The sequence below is a fragment of the Mirounga leonina genome, unplaced genomic scaffold (genome assembly GCF_011800145.1).
Source record: "Mirounga leonina isolate KUSES-001 unplaced genomic scaffold, KU_Mleo_1.0 Mir_115, whole genome shotgun sequence".
Lineage (NCBI taxonomy): Eukaryota > Metazoa > Chordata > Mammalia > Carnivora > Phocidae > Mirounga > Mirounga leonina.
In genome coordinates this window covers 57,536,769-57,556,569 of record NW_023270268.1, presented here as the reverse complement: position 1 = coordinate 57,556,569, position 19,801 = coordinate 57,536,769, and the positions used below count along the sequence as shown (strand labels likewise).

At 34.0% G+C, this 19,801-nt stretch overlaps 1 protein-coding gene across 1 annotated transcript in view; it reads left to right on the top strand.

Moving 5' to 3' along the window:
* SI (sucrase-isomaltase) overlaps nucleotides 1–19,801 on the top strand; it is a 95,205-nt gene that overhangs the window by 62,666 nt on the left and 12,738 nt on the right. The window contains exons 34-40 of the mRNA XM_034988686.1: nucleotides 203–319; nucleotides 7,922–8,009; nucleotides 8,952–9,090; nucleotides 14,354–14,487; nucleotides 15,646–15,680; nucleotides 15,765–15,881; nucleotides 19,105–19,253. Coding sequence (XP_034844577.1) covers nucleotides 203–319; nucleotides 7,922–8,009; nucleotides 8,952–9,090; nucleotides 14,354–14,487; nucleotides 15,646–15,680; nucleotides 15,765–15,881; nucleotides 19,105–19,253 — 779 coding nt within the window. The remainder of the gene's footprint in view (nucleotides 1–202; nucleotides 320–7,921; nucleotides 8,010–8,951; nucleotides 9,091–14,353; nucleotides 14,488–15,645; nucleotides 15,681–15,764; nucleotides 15,882–19,104; nucleotides 19,254–19,801) is intronic.

The window sequence follows — 19,801 nt, the reverse complement described above, 5'->3', positions numbered from 1 at the left end:
TGCTCCCTTCTGTCTCCATGTATATCTTTCTTTTTTGACTCTTCATTGTTTTTGGTTAGAGAAAAATAATATACATTCATGCAATTAAAGTTGGGATCAGGTTGCCTTCATTATCACCTGTGCACAGCTTGTGAATCTGACAGATAAATGTCTAACTTAGACATGCATGGTCTCTCTTCTGACTTCCTACATGATTTTACAGACTTCCAGAGCTCATGTAGCTTTTCCAGATTTTTTCAAGAATGCCACAGCAGAGTGGTGGGCAAGGGAAATTATAGATTTCTATAATAACCAGATGAAGTTTGATGGCTTGTGCATTGTAAGTAAACATTATGCAATTTATATTTTAAGTTGTTATTGTTTTATTTCTTATGTAGTTGTTATGCAGAATTCTTACTAGATTCTAATAATTCCAACAAAGTATTTTTTGTGAAAATAGCCCACTCATTTTTCCATAGAAAGGAAAGGCTTTTCCATATGCATAGGACTGTAAAATACAATGTTAGCAATTCATTTTATGTGTACGGATGCTATTTCCTGAATATTTTCAACTTCACCAAGGAACCAAAAATAAAACCTCTCTTTATAACTATTTATAAATGCTTATAAACATTTATTTTAATTTTATTCAATGTAGGAATAAATCTCACCTAACTGTCAGTCGTTGGTATAAGAAATCATAATCTCTTACAAATATAGCAAATTATCTTTCAAACAATCTCCTAATTTTAGATGTAACTTTAAAATGTTGGTAGTAAGAGGGGAAGGAGCTGAAATGGTGGAGTATTGGGAGGACCCTAGGATTGCCTCATCCTTCGAACACAGCTAGATAGATATTAAATCATTCTGAATACCCAAGAAATTGATCTGATGACTGACAGAACAAACTGTACAACTAGAGGGAGAAAAGAGGCCACATCATGGAAGGTAGGAGGGGCAGAGATGTGGTTTGGGGAAGAAATGATCACAGGTGCTGCTGAGGGGATGGAGCCCTAGTTTTTGAGAGAGACAAAAGTGAGAGGAGCACATGGGATCACATAAGGAAGACACTTCCCCAAAGCCACTGGCTGGGAAAATGAGAAAGGGTGATTTTCATGAGTTTTTGCAACCATCAGGGCTCAAAAACTGGAGTTTTGGAGGTCCATAGTGTGTCTGGGATAGAGCCCTAAGGGTACTGACCTACTCCTGTAGAAAATGCAGGCAGATAACACTAAGACATATGGTGCGATCTGAAGATTGCCTAAGATGCACTGGGAGAGGCTGTTCCCTCTTCTTGGAGCACATCTGAGAGAATGCTCTCTGAGAGTGCCTCTCTGAGTACCAAAGAGCTGGCTGGCACCATTTCCCTCCCCTGCCCCTCAACATAGCACAAGGACACTTGCTGAGGGTGTGTAGCCCAGACACTGGCTGTTTAGTGTGCTTTGCTCCAAATCTCATACTCTTGCCCTCTGGTGCGACTGCCCTTTTGGGTTAAAGCTGCATCAACCCCAGCACTTCTAGACCCTCCCTGAGAAGACCAATGCAAGTCCTCACCACACCAGGTCCCTAAAGTTTGGAGTTTTAAAGCTTGGCCATCCAGGTTGCAATAGAGCCCAAAGTGCACTGTGCTTCTCCAAGCAGGCAAACAACTTAGACACAGACAGTATGAAAACAACAATCTGAATAGTGCTTAGAACACACAAGGAGACCCAAGAGGGTCTCCCCGACAGCAGAAGGCACTAAATCCCCTCTCTAGGGACAAAGGAGTTGGCTAGTGCTAATTCCCTACCCTGCTACTCAGCATAAACTAACCTTAGTAAATAGCAAAGGGCCAACTACGGCTGCTTAAACTGCTTACACCAAGTCCTACCCCCTGCATTCCAATGGTACTGCTTTTCTTGGGCAAGTGTGCCTAAGAACCAATGCAGTTGGTCCCTCCCCCAGAAGACCAGCACAAACCCCTGCATGCACCATACCTGTTGACCATAGAGTTCTGTAAAGCTTCAGTTCTAATAGAAATAACATCAGGTCTCTTTTAACATTTTTTTTTTTTAGATTTTATTTATCAGAGAGAGAGACAGAGGCAGGCAGAGGGAGAAGCAGGCTCCTTGCTCAGCAACGAGCCCGATGTGGGACTCGATCCCAGGACCCTGGATCATGACCTGAGCCAAAGGCAGACGCTTAACCGACTGAGCCACCCAGGCATCCCAACATCAGGTCTCTTTTAACAAGCAGATCAAAGCACACCTAAATAAAGCCCACCATCTCTGGGCAAAGTCTAAAGATTTCCCACTTCAGGCAAGGAATAACTCTGCAGAGGACTGACCTGAGGTGTAGAGCAGCCATAACAAAGCAGTAAAGTACATGCAGCACACACCAGAGACACTTCCTGAACACCAGGCCCTGGGCATTATATGACTTGTTTTTCATAAATCCATTACTCTCAGGAGCAGGAAACATAACAGGCTATCATAAAACACAGAAGAAGACAGAAACCTAGACAAAATGACAAGATGGAGAAATTCATCCCAAAAAGAAAGAACAAGAAAGGGTCATGGTGAGGGATCTAATCAAAACAGATATAAGTAATATGCCTGACCCAGAATTTAAAGCAACAATCATAAAGATACTAGCTGGGCTTGAGAAAAGTGTAGAAGACATCAGGAACACATATACCTCAGAGATAAAAGAGATTAAAACCAATCAAGCTGAAATGAAAAATACAATAACTGAGATTCAAAACTGACTGGAAGTAATGACCACAAGATGGAAGAACCAGAGGAGTGAATAAGTGATATAGAATATAAAATTATGGAAAATAATGAAGCCGAAAAGAAGAGGGAAGAAAAACATTGGATCATGAAAGTAGACTCAGGGAACTCAGTGACTCTGTGATATATAATAACATTTGTATCATAGTAGTCCTAGAAGAAGAAGAAGAAGAGAAAAGGGGGCAGGTTTATTTGAAGAAATTGCAGCTGAAAACTTCTCTAATCTATGAAGGAAACAGACTTCCAAATCCAGGAGACACAGAGAACTCCCATTAAAATCAACAAAAGCCAGCCAACACCTAGACATACCATAGTAAAATTTGCAAAATACACAGATAAGGAAAGAATCTTTAAAGCAGCAAGGGAAAAATATCCTTAACCTGCAAGGGAAGACAAATAAGGTTTACAACAAATCTATCCATAGAAACTAGCCAGACAAGAAGAGAGTGGCATGATATATTTAGTGTGCTGAATGGGAAAAATCTGTAGCTAAATATACTCTATCCAGAAAGGCTATCATTCAGAATAGAAGGAGAGATAAAGAGTTTCCCAAACAAACAAAAATTAAAGGAGTTTGTGACCACTAAACCAGCCCTGCAAGAAATATTAAAGGGGACTCTGAATGGGAAAGACCAATAGCAACAAAGACTAGAAAGGTCCAGAGAAAATCTCCAGAAACAATGACAAAACAAGTAATAGAAGGGCACTAAATTCATATCTATCAATAATTACTCTGACTGTAAATGGACTAAATGTTCCAATCAAAAGATATAAGGGTGTCAAAATGAATAAAAACAAGGCCTATCTATATGCTAGCTGCAAGAGACTCATTTTTGAACTAAAGACACCTGCAGATTGAAAATGAGGGGATGGAGAAACACTTACCATGAAATGGACATCAAAAGAAAGCCAGAGTAGCCATACATATGTCAGACAAACTAGATTTTAAATCAAAGACTGTAAGAAGAGATAAAGTGGGGCATTATATTATAATAAAGTGGTTTATACAACAAGATGATCTAACAACTATAAATCATTTATAGCCCCAAATTGGGAGCACCCAGATATATAAAACAATTAATAACAAACATAAAGGAACTCATTGATAATACAATAATAGTAAGGGACTTTAACACCCCACTTACAGCAATGGGCAGATCATCTAAGAGGAGATCAACAAGGAAACAAGGTCTTTGAATGACACACTGGACCAGATGGATGTAACAGGTATATTCAGAACATATTATTCTAAAGCAGCAGAACACACATTCTTTTCAAGTGCACATGGGATATTCTCTAGAATAGGTCACATATTAGGTCACAAAGCAGGCCTCAACAAGTACAAAAAGATTGAGATCATACAATGCATATTTTCAGACCACAACACTATGAAACTTGAAGTCAACCACAAGAAAAAAATTGGGAAGACCACAAATACAGGGAGGATAAAGAATATCTTGCTAAATAATGAATGAGCCAACTAGGAAATTAAAGAAGAAATAAAAAAAATACATGGAAATAAATGAAAATGAAAAGATGATTGTCCAAAACCTTTGGGATGAAGCAAAAGTGGTCATAAAAGGGAAGTATATAGCAATACAGGCCTACCTCAAGAAGCAAGAAAAATCTCAAATATACAACCTAACCCTACACCTACAGGAGCTAGAAAAAAACAACAAATGAAGCCTAAAGCCAACAGAAGAAGGGAAATAATAAATATTAGAGCAGAAATAAATAATATACAAACAAACAAAAAACCCACAGAAGAAGAGATCAATGAAACCAGGAGTTGGTTCTTTGAAAAAAAATAATAAAATTGTAAACCAGACTTATTAAAAAGAAAAGACAAAGGACCCAAATAAATAAAATCACAAATGAGAGAGGAGAAAACACAACCCACAGAATAACACCACAGAAATATAAACAATTATAAGAGAATAGTATGAGAAATTATATGTCAACAAATTGGACAATTGGGAAGAAATGGATAAATTCCTAGAAACATATAAACTAACAAAACTGAAACAGGAAGAAGTAGAAGACTTAAACAGACTGATAACCAACAAAGAAATTGAGTCAGTAATTAAAAATCTCCCAATTAACAAGAGTCCAGTGTCAGATGGCTACCCAGGAGAATTTTACCAAACATTTAAAGAAGAATACCTATTCTTCTGAAGCTGTTCCAAAAAAATAGAAATGGAAAAAAAAAAAAAAAAAAAAAACTTCCAAACTAATTCTATGAGGCCAGGATTACCTTGACTGCAAAACCAGACAAAGCCTCCACCAAAAAGGAAAATTATGGACCAATATCCCTGATGAACATGGATGCAAAAATTCTCAACAAAATATTAGTAAATTGAATCCAATAGTACATTAAAAGAATCATTCACCATGATCACATGGGATTTATTCCTGGGTTGTCAGGTGGTTCAGTATTCATAAATTAATCAATGTGATACACCACATTAATAAAAGAAAGGATAAGAACCATATGATCCTCCCAATAGATGCAGAAAAAGCATTGACAAAGTATAACATCCATTCTTGATAAAAACCCTCAACAAAGTAGGGACAGAGGGAACATACCTCAACATCATAAAGACTGTGTAAGAAAAACCCATAGCCAATAACATCCTCAATGGACAAAAACTGAGAGCTTTTCCTCTAAGGTCAGGAACAAGACAGTGATATCCACTCTCACCACTGTTATTTAACATAATACTGGAAGTCTTGGTCTCAGCAGTAAGGTAACAAAAAAGAAATAAATGGCATCCAACTGGCAAAGAGGAAGTCAAAATTTTACCCTTTGCAGATGACATGATACCCTATGTAGAAAACCTGAAAGACTCTGTCAAAAAATTACTAAAACTCATACATGAATTCAGTAAAGTCCCAGGACACAAAATCAATGTACAGAAATCTGTTGCATTTCTGTGCACCAATAATGAAGCAACAGAAAGAGAAATCAAGGAACCTATCCCATTTACAATTGTACCAAAAACTATAAGATACCTAGGAATAAACCTAACCAAAGAGATAAAAGATCTGTACTCTGAAAACTATAGAACACTTATGAAAGAAATTGAAGAGGACACAAAGAAATGGAAAAAACATTCCATGCTCATGGATTGAAGAACAAATGTTAAAATGTTTATACTTCCCAAAGCAATCTACACTTTTAATGCAGTCCCTATCAATATACCACCAACATTTTCCACAGAGCTAGAACAAACAATCCTAAAATTTGTATGGAACCAGAAAAGACCTCGAATAGCCAGAAGAATGTTGAAAAAGAAAGCCAAAACTGGTGGCATCACTATTCCAGACTTCAAGCTCTATTACAAAGCTGTAGTCATCAAGACAGTATGGTACTGGCACAAAAACAGACACATAGATCCGTAAAACGGAAGAAAACCCAGAAATGCACCCACAACTCTATGGCCGACTAATCTTCGACAAAGCAGGAAAGAATATCCAATGGAAAAAAGACACTGTCTTCAACAAATGATACTGTGAAAACTGGATAACAAAATGTAGAAGAGTGAAACTGGACCACTTCCTTACACCATATACAAAAATAAATTCAAAATGGATGAAAGACCTAAATGTGAGACAGGAAACCATCAAAATCCTAGAGGAAAACACAGGTAGTAACCTCTTTGACTCCGGCTGTAGCAACTTTTTACTAGATATGTCTCCGGAAGCAAGGGAAGCAAGAGCAAAAATGAACTATTGGGATTTCATCAAGATAAAAAGCATCTAAACAGCAAAGGAAACAATCAACAAAACTAAAAATCAGCCTATGGAATGGGAGAAGATATTTGCAAATGTCTTATCAGATAAAGGGCTAGTATCCAAAATCTATAAAGAGCTTATCAAACTAAACATCCAAAAAACAAATAACCCAGTTGAGAAATGGACAGAAGACACAAACAGACATTTTTCTGAAGGAGACAGACAAATGGCTAACAGACACATGAAAAGATGCTCAACATTACTCATCATTAGGGAAATACAAATCAAAACTACAATAAGTTATCACCTCACACCTGTCAGAATGTCTAAAATTAACAACACAGGAAACAACAGGTGTTGGTGAGGATGCAGAAAAAGGGGAACTGTCTTACACTGATGGTGGGAATGCAAACTGGTGCGGCCACTCTGAAAAACAGTATGAGAGTCCTCAAAAAGTTTAAAATAGACCTACCCTACAACTCAGCAATTGCACTACTAAGTATTTACCTGAAGGATGCAAAAATACTGATTCAAAGGGATACATGCACCCCAATGTTTCTAGCAACATTATCAACAATAGCCAAATTATGGAAGAGCCCAAATGTGCATTGACTGATGAATGGATAAAGAAGTGGTGTGTGTGTGTGTGTGTGTGTATTTACTCAGCCACAAACAAGAACAAAATCTTGTCATTGGCAACAACATGGGTGCAACTAGAGACTATTATGCTAAGCGAAATAAGGCAGTCAGAGAAAGACAAATACCATATGATTTCACTCATATGTGAAATTTAAGAACTGTAACAGTTGAACATATGGGAAAAAAGAGAGAGGCTAACCATAACACTCTTTAACTATAGAGAACAAACTGAGGGTTGCTCTAGGGGAGGTGGGCAGAGGGATGGTTTAAATGGATGATGGGTATTAAGGAGGGCACTTGTGATGAGCACTGGGTGTTGTATGTAAGTTATGAATCACTAAATTCTACACTTAAAAATAAAAGTAAAAAAATAAAGAAATAAAAAGTTTTCTGTATGTATAAACTATATTTTGTGGTTTTAAAAACCACATACAATTGCTTTTGTAAAAAAGCAATTGATTGAAGGCTCTGGGGCAGGAATGGAGAGAAAGACATGGGAGAATATACACCATTATAATTTAAATTTATGTCTAGAAAACATAGAAAATTCACTTTTTTATTTATATTTTATCTATAGAGAAATACAGGACACTTTATGTTTTTCAAAAGGAGTCATGAAATGTAAAAAAGAAACACAGATAAATTAAATCTTTAGTATTGAGATGCCTTATATTTTTGCTCTTTAGAATAGTGAATGTGCTCAAATATGCTGCTTTAATTTATTGGCTCTCTGAATTAGTTCCTTTGAGAATATATCTTCTAAATTCTTTTTGTTCACTTTTCTCTCTTTTTTTAAGGACATGAATGAACCATCAAGTTTTGTGCATGGAACAGTTGGTAATAAATGCAGAAATACAGAGTTAAATTATCCGCCTTATTTCCCAGGTACAATATTGTTGCTACACCTTTGATGTTATTGGTATTTATTAATAAGGTTTATAGACCTTATGATGTAGGGAATAGGTTTCACATTCCTAATTCCCACTACCCATCTACACATTGAACCATAACTCCACCCATTAGCAATACTATTTAACATTATTTTGAGAAGAAAAATCAAGAAATATGTTGTATTTATATGAACACATTCCTAACTAAACATGCTTAAAATTGTTACTTTTGACTTTCTTGAGAATCTCCCCAGATTTGAAAATTCTCAATAATTCTTAAGATTAAAAAAAAAAAACTTTTATGAAGTTTTCTTTTTAAATTTTTCTTCATTAGGAAAAAAATGAAAGAATACGGATAGCACTTCTTTGGTCATTCCTGACTCAAGAAAAAGGGATCTAGTCACTCAGCATTCATCCTCCTACTCTTATGTTCATAAACTGTTGACATCTGAAGTGATGGCAAAGCTCTGAAAAAAATGCATCTTTAGCTGAGAAAAAGTGGATAAAAAAAATAAGTGTTGTTATAGCATTTGCCCAGTTCTTACCCCCAGGGCTTTATGTTACCAAGTGGATTTTTAATAAAAGTCTATTTAATCAGTATGTCACATCTGAGTGCTCAAAATATAGTAGACATTTAGGAGTACCCTTTTTATTTCAGGTTTTTATTAATTCATGTTAATTGGTAACATTTTCGTTGCTGAGTACAGTAAAATTTCCATATAGTTTTCAGTCACACTTGTAACTACAGTCGGTTACAATTGCAGATTTTTTTTTCATTTGTAATAAGCAGAGACAAAGTGTACAAATGGTTAAAAAATCAATATTATTTTAAAACAATGATTAATGATTTTGCCAAAAGAATTTATAGTTATGATTTATACATTTGGATACAGGGTACTTTATAATATATTAATATTTTTCCATTGCCTCTTCCCAGAACTCACAAAAAGAACTAATGGATTACATTTCAGAACTATGTGTATGGAAACGGAGCAGATTCTTAGTGATGGATCATCCGTTTTGCATTACAATGTTCACAATCTATATGGATGGTCACAAATGAAACCTAGTTACGAGTAAGCAATGTTCATAATTATTCTTTTTGACTCTTTATTATCTTTTAGATATCAGATTTAATGTTTTACCTACTTCAAGATTTCTTCCCTGCTGACCTTATCTGGTAGCACTTTCCTTCCCAATGTTGTAACTTACTTGGTCCTTTATGGCACTTAGAATTATTGTGTTTCTCTTTCTCTCTTTCTCTTCCTCTCTCTTCATGTGTATTATTTATCATTGTTTTAATTTTTCATCCCATTCCAAAAGCAATTCTGAACAATGTTATTTTGTTCCCCAATAGCTCATAAAAGCACAGTGATTAATAAATAATAGGTGTTCAATAAATAGTCGTGGATGAATAAATGAGTAAATAATATATAATTGATGTAATTAATTAAGGCATTAAAGTTTGGTTAAATCTGTTATTTAAATCTATTATAACCAAGTTACAATATGTGTAAGTGAACTTGATTTAATGTCCACAATAAAAAAACTTTTATGTGAGGCCAGTGATGATGGAACACAAACTATTCTTTGAATATCAAGTCTTTATTAGCACTGTCCAATAAGACTTTCTGTAATGATAGAAATGTTTTATAATACTTAGGCTGTCCAATATGGTATCTACTATCCATATAAGGCTATTGAACAATATGGCTAGTGTGACTCAGAAATGGAGTTTTATTTTATTTTATTTTTTAAGATTTTATGTATTTATATAATTGAGAGAGAAAGAGAGAGTGCAAGAGAGAGAATCTCAAGCAGACATTCTGCTGAGTATGAAGCCTGACATGGGGCTTGATCTCATGACCCTGAGATTATGACCTGAACTGAAGTCAAGAGTTGGACACTTAACCGAGTCACCCAGGCATCCCCAGAAACAGAATTTTAAATTTTATTTAATTGTAATAAATTTAAATTTAAATTAAATAGTCCCATGTGGCTAGTGTTCACCATATCACACAATGCAGCTTTAGGTCACTGGTTCTTTTTTGTTGTTGTTTTTTAAGACTTTATTTACTTATTTGACAGGGAGAGGAACACAAGCAAGAGAGGGAACACAAGCAGCGGGAGTGGGAGAGGGAGAAGCAGCCTTCCCGCTGAGCAGGGAGCCCGATGCGGGGCTCGATCCCAGGACCCTGGGATCATGACCTGAGCCGAAGGCAGACGCTTAACCAACTGAGCCACCCAGGTGCCCCTAGGTCACTGGCTCTTAACTACACAGTATAATCACCTGGAGATTAAAAAAAAAAAAAAAATTGAATTTAATTGGTCTGTACTATACCTAAGACCTGAATTTTAAAAAATTTCCCAAGTGACTCCAGTGAGCATGTAGGGTTGAAAACCACAGCTCTAATATATGACTGAAGTTGGTAAAAAGAATGAAAAGCATTTTGGAGTAAAGGGTATGGGTAATATTTCCTCAGTTAGTGAAACATGCTTATCTTAGAACCAAAATTTTTCAACCTAGAAGAGGTGAAGTATTTAAGATATTATCACATGAATGAATGATCACAGATTTGTTCCCCAAAGTCCAATGTAGGGACACTAAAATCATGTAGAAAGACTAGGAAATACCATTTTTAAGAGTAAACAAATTGATCTTCAACAATATTTTTTTTATTGGGACAAATGTTTCTTTAAATTTACCCCACTGGAATACAATTTGGAGCACAATTATCCTCACTTTTTATCCTCAGCTAACCTCATTTTATCATAAAAATATAGATATTAAGAAGAACAAAAATACTGAAAATTGATTGATAATCTTGTTGGCAAAACTTGTGCATTTTGAGATGAAACTATGTAGTTTAAGGGAAATTGAAAAAAAAATTCTTCTCTGAGATAGTAAATTGAACTTCTGGAACACATTTCACGAATCCTAGCACACTGTGGGATGCTTAGTAAATTTAAGGAAATGTAGGTAAATTTCTAAATAGTTGACATACAAAGATATTTAGGGAAATTTAGGGATATTTAAAATACATTTTACTCTTAAATAACAAACATTATGAGGAAGAGATCAATCTTTCAAAGAATATTTTTAAATTTAAAGTCATAATACATTTCTTTAATAGTGTTAATTTTGCTCCTATTCATAAAATTTTCAGTAAAAGTTTCAACCACATTTGTTATTTAAATTAAACAAATTAATAAATTTTAAATGTTGAGTTAAATAGCTCAATTTACACATAACCCTAGAATTTTAATGTTTTAGATATTTTCTTGATATTTAATTTTTTCAGTTATATTAGAAAAAATGTTGAATTTTCCTTCAGAAATTTTAGAGATTAAATATAGTCTATATTTTTAAAAACCTTGACAAATGTAAAAGGACACATAAATAAATTACATTTACATTTAAGCAAAAGATGGATACTAAGTACTTTTTATTTATCATTGGAGAAAAGTGAAAGGATTAAAAACAAATTTTTTTTCTTCAAGCTATCCAGACTGTAGTATTTTATTGTTCCTTTTTTTTTTTTTGACACAGCTTATTTCTTTCCAAACTGGTGCAGATTTGACATGCAACTAGTTCTTGCTACTGTTCTTTTCATTAAATATGTCACAAACAAGAAAAACCAAGGAAAGAATACAATGAGTGGACTCAGAAACAGGAGATAAATAATCAGCTTGAGAAACTGCAGTTTTAGAGGAAGGACCTTGGATACCAGTGGCAATGAAGTTTCATATGTAAATCCCATACAAAAACTTTCAGTCTTCAGTGGATTTCTTTCTCTTATTTAAAATTCAATGTTGAACTAAAACAAAGCCTATGCTTCAAAAGGAATAAATACACTTAAAACTACCTCAAATTGTGCATTCAAATTTCAGACAAGTATTCAAGGATTATATAACTATATATTCCATATTTTCAACTTCAACAATTCCTGAGTGACTTTAAAGATTATTACATATTTTTCATTAGAGAGAATGTAGAAAAATCAAAATCTTTGACTCCCTTTGGAAATTCTCCCTTTGGTGTTAAATATGTAATTTTTAAGTAAATGCCCCAGATTTTTGTAATCATAATTTAGAATGGAATAAAAAATATCTATTTCTTAGATATTCCTATAGACTTTTTCCCAATAATTTAAGGTATTTTTAGAAGTTTTAAAATTCTTTTCAAAAAATGCTAATGTAGGCAACTATAAACACACAATAAAAATACTTCCATAACAGCATTGCAATCCTTTCTATAAATTAGATTTTCCAAAATCAACTGGTAACTGAGTGCAAAGCTGTCCTACTGGTGAAAAGTGTTTCTTAAAATTAAGCTATATTCATTATGACTAAACCATTTGTAAAGTTGGAACATGTTGAAAATGTTTGGAAAATATTTATAGTGATGGGATTTTTAAATTACATTTTTAGTGGCAGCAAGTGATTTCTCAAAAGTTTCATTCTCTAAATACTCTGTGAACGGTTACAGAGGAGATTCTTCTAACGCAAGAAATCCTTAAGAGAAAATTATTGTGAAAATATTTAACAGAATTCTTCTCAATCAGAAATCTAACAAGGCATATGTTCAGTTATTGATTTAAAGCCTCAGCAAAAAATGTTTGCATACAGCAGAAAAAAAAAGAAATTCTTTAAGAATATATATTTCTTGGGGGCGCCTGGGTGTCTCAGTCGGTTAAGCGTCTGCCTTTGGCTCAGGTCATGATCCCAGGGTCCTGGGATAGAGCCCCCTGTCAGGCTCTCTGCTCAGCTCTCTGCCCTGCCACTTCCCCTGCTCGTCTCATACTCTCTCTTTCTCTCTCTCACACTGTCAAATAAATAAAATTTTTTTAAAAAGAATATATATTTCTCGAATGTGAACACATTAAGAATTTGGAACAGCTCTATCTTTATAAATACTTTTTGTATTAGTTAAATAAAATCAATTTTGTTTGCAAATTAACTCAACTTAGAATGTACATTTTCACATATATTTTTAGATTGATCATCAGTTTTTTTTATTCTCTATATAAATAATCATTCATTTCTTGTTAAATGTCAGCAAATATATGTGAGGTATGTTAAATACGTTAATGTTCCTAAATAGACTATACACTTTATATTTATTCTAGAAAATGAAGCAATGAAAATAGTTTTCTTATGTTTTCTTTTTAAAGATGGGTATACATGCAAGTAGAAAATTTTAAGTTAGCAAGTACAATATGGTCTTTATTATTAACAGATGGTTCAATTTGTCATCTTATGTCCATTGAAAATACTTCCAGTTTCCTGTAATTTTGATTTGAAATATTCATTAATTCAAAAATCTATTGAGCTACTAGTATATGCCAAACACTGTATTAGGTGCAAAAAATACAAAGAAGATTAAGACATTAACTTCAGGAATCTCAAGGTCTTACTGAAGAAACCTATATAAAAAGAAATCAGTACAAACACTGTGGTCCAAAATGATTTTAAAGTCTGCTTAATTATTTGAAGTATTTTTTCCTGAATAGTTCTGTAGTCCTTATTCATATGCAATTTATTTTAAATAATATAAACACTTTACTTGCAATTAATAGTGGGATATTTTTCTACTTTAGATGCTCTTATGATATAACAGAGAGAGAGATGCAGATAATATAAAATAATGCATTATTATATTATTTTTAGCACTAGAATATGTTTTAAAATGAATAATAAGTCATTGAAGACTGAGGAGGGGACAAAAGAAAAAAAATGATGTAATTTGTAAAATTCATTCTCTTGATGTCTAGCCTTGGATAGATTCTGTGCTTGAAATAGAACAACTAGTTTTATTTTTAACACCCAAAAAACTTGTTCCCTTTAATCTACTCTCTAAAATAGAGAGTATTGCAGCAAAGATTCTCTGTAGAGTAATATGGAGATTAAGTGTTGACAAATTATAATTGAGAAGGATTAGAGCAGTCAATAGTTAGAGCCTAGAACTTTATTCAAGAGAACACAGTTAAGTAAGAATAAAATGAGTTCATTCAAAAACCTCAAGATATGATTAGTTAGTTGATTTGATAACTTCAGTAGTTGACTTAACTTGTATTCATTGAACAAATAAACAAAGGCCACTTAGGCAGTCAATCTGGTAAATGTTGGAAGGGAAGAAACATACATGTCCTTTATGTTTGTGAGAATTTTATAGTATAATGAGAGAAGACTCATTTATAAAGAGCTAGTTGTAGTAAGAGAACACAAAAACACCATAAACACACACACACACACACACACAACACACCTTTTTAATGAGGTGCTCGTATGTAGAAATATCTGAAAATACCTCATGTAAAAACTTTCCATCTATCTTAGTGCATTGCAGAAGACAACTGGCAAAAGAGGAATTGTTATTTCTCGTTCCACATATCCTAGTGGTGGACAATGGGGAGGACATTGGTTTGGAGACAACAATGCACAATGGGACAGTTTGGAAAAATCGATCATTGGTATGTGAGTCACCATCTGTATCATTACTCTGGTGAAGTTTCCTCTTAGGTATTCACTTTTGCTGGTACTAGTTCATATACTTTATAAGTCCTTTTCAGAAACATGCTTTTTTGCATCATATTTTATGACAAATAACATGATGAAAAGACAGTGAGCTAGAAAGTAGAATCTGGGATGCTTTATAGAAACTAATGATATCTAACTAGTTTATTTTGAGAAAATAATTTCATCCTTTTGATCTCAGTTCCCTGGGAAAGGGCAGGGACTGGGAAAGATAACATCTAGAGCTAACAATAGAAATGGGTAGAAATTCTAGATTCTAGGGAATAAGAATACGCATAGATACTAAGGAATGAAACATTTCAAGCCAAATTTTTAAAGAGTTTTTTGACAATAGTTGGGTAAATAGTAAATAAGACATTATTATTTTAAAGGGGAAATGGATACTTTTCTGTTTCAGATCTAGTTTTAAAAATTCTTTATTGGGGCGCCTGGGTGGCTCAGTCAGTTGAGCGTCTGCCTTCGGCTCAGGTCATGATCCCAGGGTCCTGGGATCGAGCCCCACGTCAGGCTCCTTGCTCAGCGGGGAGCCTGCTTCTCCCTCTCCCACTCCCCCTGCTTGTGTTCCCTCTCTCGCTGTGTCTCTCTCTGTCAAATAAATAAATAAAATCTTTAAAAAAAATCTTTATTGTTTATATTAGGATTCAAGGAAAACAATCAGTGTTTAGAAATATTACTTTCTAATATCACATGAGTCCTATATTATTGAAGTGATCTCAGATGATTTTATTTCACAAGGATAATTTTTTTCCAAATGATGAGACCTATGGTTAAATAATTACATAGATAGCCTTTTATTAAAAAAAATAATAAACCAAGGAAAATACTACCACTTTTTTCTCATACTATAATGTATTTATAACTGTTTTGTGCTCTAAATATACCATCTTGAAAGTGACATTTTGTAAATGTCATTAACCTATAACATAAAAACTTGAATGCTGTAAGAGGAAATGATAGAAAGGTATATTAATAATCTGAAAAATGTTTCATTGGATTAGGTTATTAGAAATAGGACATCTTCATAAATAGAAAAAATCAAATATCAAAATATATGAAATAGTAGCTTTCTAAGTTTTTTCCTGATTTTTTTTAAGGTATGATGGAATTTAGTCTCTTTGGAATCTCATACGTAAGTAGCTCTATTCCTTTTATCTGCATAACTATAAAGATTAAGAAACAAATGATTAAAATTAAACATCACAATATATTTTAGACTGGAGCAGGTATCTGTGGTTTCTTCAACAATTCAGAATATGAGCTCTGTGCCCGCTGGATGCAACTTGGAGCATTTTATCCATACTCAAGAAATCACAACATTGCATTTACTAGGGTATGTAGTTACTGCATCTACTCTCATTCCTTTTGCCCTACTAACCTTAGAAGTTTTTAAATAGAATTCACCTTCTGCGAAAACTGAATGGGAAGATATCAGACAGGGAGACAAACCATGAGTGACTCTGGACTCTGGGAAACAAACTGAGGGTTATAGAAGGGAGAGGGGTGGGAGGATAGGGTAACCGGGTGATGGGTATTAGGGAGGGCACATGTTGTGATGAGCACTGGGTCTTATACGCAACTAATGAATCATTGAACACTACATCAAAAACTAATGATGTATTATATGTTGGCTAATTGAACATAATAATAAACAAAAATCATTGCAAATTAAAAAAAAAAAAAAAGAATTCACCCTACCAGGCTGATTTTCAATGCATACTTTGAATGAACCTTTACATTTATTGAGGACATCTGAGCTCATTGCTTTGAGAATTTTCTGATTTGGGTTACTTTATACTTTGGGGTTTAGAACTTGGTTAGCTGACATACTTACTGCTGTTCTATATAATTTTGGAATACCCGGGGGGAGGGGGGAGCTGCTTCCCGAACTTCTTCCAACTGAGATAGAACAATAAAAAAATCAGCTTCAAACTAAATAATTAGAAGTGAAAAGTCATTTGAAATACTAGTATCAGTGTATGAAAATGAGCAGATTTAAAAGGCAAATGTTAAGACAATGAGTTGAGAAATTGAGGGAAAAAAAGGAAAAGGGAATTATGAGAGCTAATTCTTGTGTGGTGGCACAACTCTCCATGTTACTAAATTGTCTGAAAGAAATTTTGAGAAAGAGAGGTGACAATATTAAAAATTATGGAAACGTATGAATAATTAGAGGAAATATCTAACTAAGTGCTAAATTTTGTGATACTTATAGTAAAGTGCAGAGGAAAGATGAATTATCAAAATGCACCTCATGGAAGAATTGCAGACAGAGCTGGTATTTGAAGGATGGGTTCTAGCAGTAGTAACTGAGTGGTGGAGCTCATCAGGTGCTATGAAATCTTTGTGTCCCTCCTGGGAAATTTTAGTTAGAATAGAGGGAAGGATTTATTTTAGAAAATGAAAATAAAAATGAAGATCTATATAAGGATAGAAGGCAGTATGGGACCACATTTTGGAAGAATTTGAAAGTTGGGCAGTAACATAGCTTGACGGAATAGGAATATTTTAACAGGAAAACTTGCTGTCAGTAATGCAATTTAGGAAGCTATAATATTGGAAGAGTGGAATGAATCAATAAAAGCCTACACAAGGATTTATTCAACAAGTATTTATGAAGAGTCTACTATTTAATATTTACAAAGTCCCTGCCCCATGATTCATATAATATAGGCAAGATAGAAATAATAAGCAATTATGTGTGTGTATGTGTATATGTATATATGTGTATATATATATATGTATATATATGTATAGTCAGGTATAAATAAATGAGTATGAGGGAAAATGGTGTAAGTTAAAGTGATAGAGATTTATGGGGACTCAGTTTTAGGAGGAGTACTTAGGGAGGTCATCTTGGATGAAATGACTTAAGCATGGAGGCTTGAGTGAGGCACAGCAACCAAAACCAATATAAGGATATGGGAGAGAATTCAGGTGGAGGGGGTAAATGAAAGACTCCATGATGGGAAGGTGGCTGGAGTTTTGGAGAAGATGAAATGGAAGCAGAAAAAACTGAGGAAGTATTTCTAAATAAAAATCTTTGGAACAGAAGCTTCAACTTAAGTTTAATTATGAGGTAGTATAATTGAATTTAGGGATATATGGTTTAGAATTAAGTCCTGTATTGTTAAAACTGAAATAATGTCAGTGAAGTCAGTAAGCAACAGATATGATTTTTACTTCTTTCTTCTTACTTGACTTTGGAAGTAGTAACAATAGGATCATTTACAGCTTACTAATTTTTGAACCATTTTACTTTCAAGGTTTTGCCTACTCTAACATTATTACATATACCAGTGATAACAGTCATCATTCAAGCTTTCTTACTACCTAAATCTAAAAAAGTTGGCATCTGCATAGATATGGCATAGTTCTTAATATCATCATTCCTGTTGTTATCAACAAAAAACATTGAAAGTATTGCTCCCTGGAGTTATGTGGCAGCCTGTTTGTTTCCTAGTACAAATTAAAATATAAAATACTAATCACCTTCCCTATTATTTTTTAACCAGTAAGCGCAACAACTTTTTTTTTTTTTTTTTTTTTTTTGAGTGAGAGAGAGAGCCATGCAAGTGGGGAGAGGGGCAAAGGGAGAGGGAGAGAATCTTAAGCAGGTTCCAGGCTCAGCGCAAAGCCTGGTGTGAGGCTCCATCTCTTGAACCTAAGGTCATGACTTGAACTGAAATCAAGAGTTGGGGTGCCTGGGTGGCTCAGTCAGTTATGAATCTGCCTTTGGCTCAGGTTCTGATCCCGGGGTCCTGGGATTGAGCCCCACATAGGGCTCCCTGCTCAGCAGAGAGACTGTTTCTCCCTCTCCATCTGCCCCTCCCTCTACTTGTGCTCTCTCTCTCTCTCTCTCACTTTCTCTCTGTCATTAAATAAATAAATAAAATCTTAAAAAAAAAAAAAAAAGAGTTGGATGCTTAACCGACTAAGCCACTCAGGTGCCATGCAACATTTTTTAAAAGGCTTTAATCTTTCCAGTGTCAATTTTCGTTTTTACCTGGAGTGTATATTCCAGAGCAGACTAGGGCATGTCCTTCTTTCTTACCCAACATTACTTAGGTCCTCTCTTTCTCCTATCTTAATTCTTTAATATCATAATTTATCCATTTCTCATGAGAACACACAATGTGGGGGGCACCACGATGGGCTCTGCATGTCTCTGTTTATTTCAATCTACTTTTGTTCAGCATTTCAGTTCTTTTCCAGTCTTTTCATCCCTATACTGATTATCACCATGATTGGCAATGTATTTACCATCTATTCAAATGTGAACTGCTCTTTACATATGTTCATCTAAACTAAATCAAACTGAGTGTAATTTGCATTTTTCTTATTAAAATATTATGTTCTCTCTCTCTCCATCATATGAGCTAGAAATATTATTGCATAAGATTTTTGTGATTTTTGTGATTTTTGTGAAGAAAGTATACAGAACATGGCAGTGAATGAATACTATTTTGTACTTTTTATTTTCCAAACATGTATTTGAAAATTATGATTTAAACAAGGAAAAGAGCTTATGACTATTTAATTCTGCTTTGTTTCAGAGACAAGATCCTGCCTTATGGAATGAAACTTTTTCTGAAATGTCAAGGAATATTCTAAATATTAGATACACTTTATTGCCCTATTTCTATACACAGATGCATGAAATTCATGCTCATGGTGGCACTGTTATTCGACCCCTTTTGCATGAGTAAGTGCAAATTCTTATTTTCTGCCAAAAAGAGATAGATTTCATTTAATTTACTTAATAATCTCATATAGTGTAGGATATTTGAAATTGGAGATGTTTTCATTGCTATTTTGGTACACATTTTACATAAACAGATATTAATAAACAAGACGATATTAAAAATGAAACAGTCATTGAAAAATAATAAGTCTTAGAAATAATTACTATATACCCAGTGTTTAGATTTACATACCTTATTATATTGAATATTTTAAAAATGGAGGCAAGTAATATTATCTCTATATAATGATTTGATTAACTGAAGTTTATAGCAGTTAAGTAAATCTACCATATATATATGTGCCTGACTGAAGAAAACCATCTCACCTCTTCTTGGAGGTGTGTTATAGAGTACCCTAGAACAGTTCTAACATTTTCCTTAGAAAATTGTTTTTGATTCACTTCTTAAGACTCAAACTGATATATGATCAAATCTTAAAATTCTATTCTATGGAGCATAGTTATAAAAATTTTAGCAAATACAAGCTAATTCTTACTGTTGATGTCAC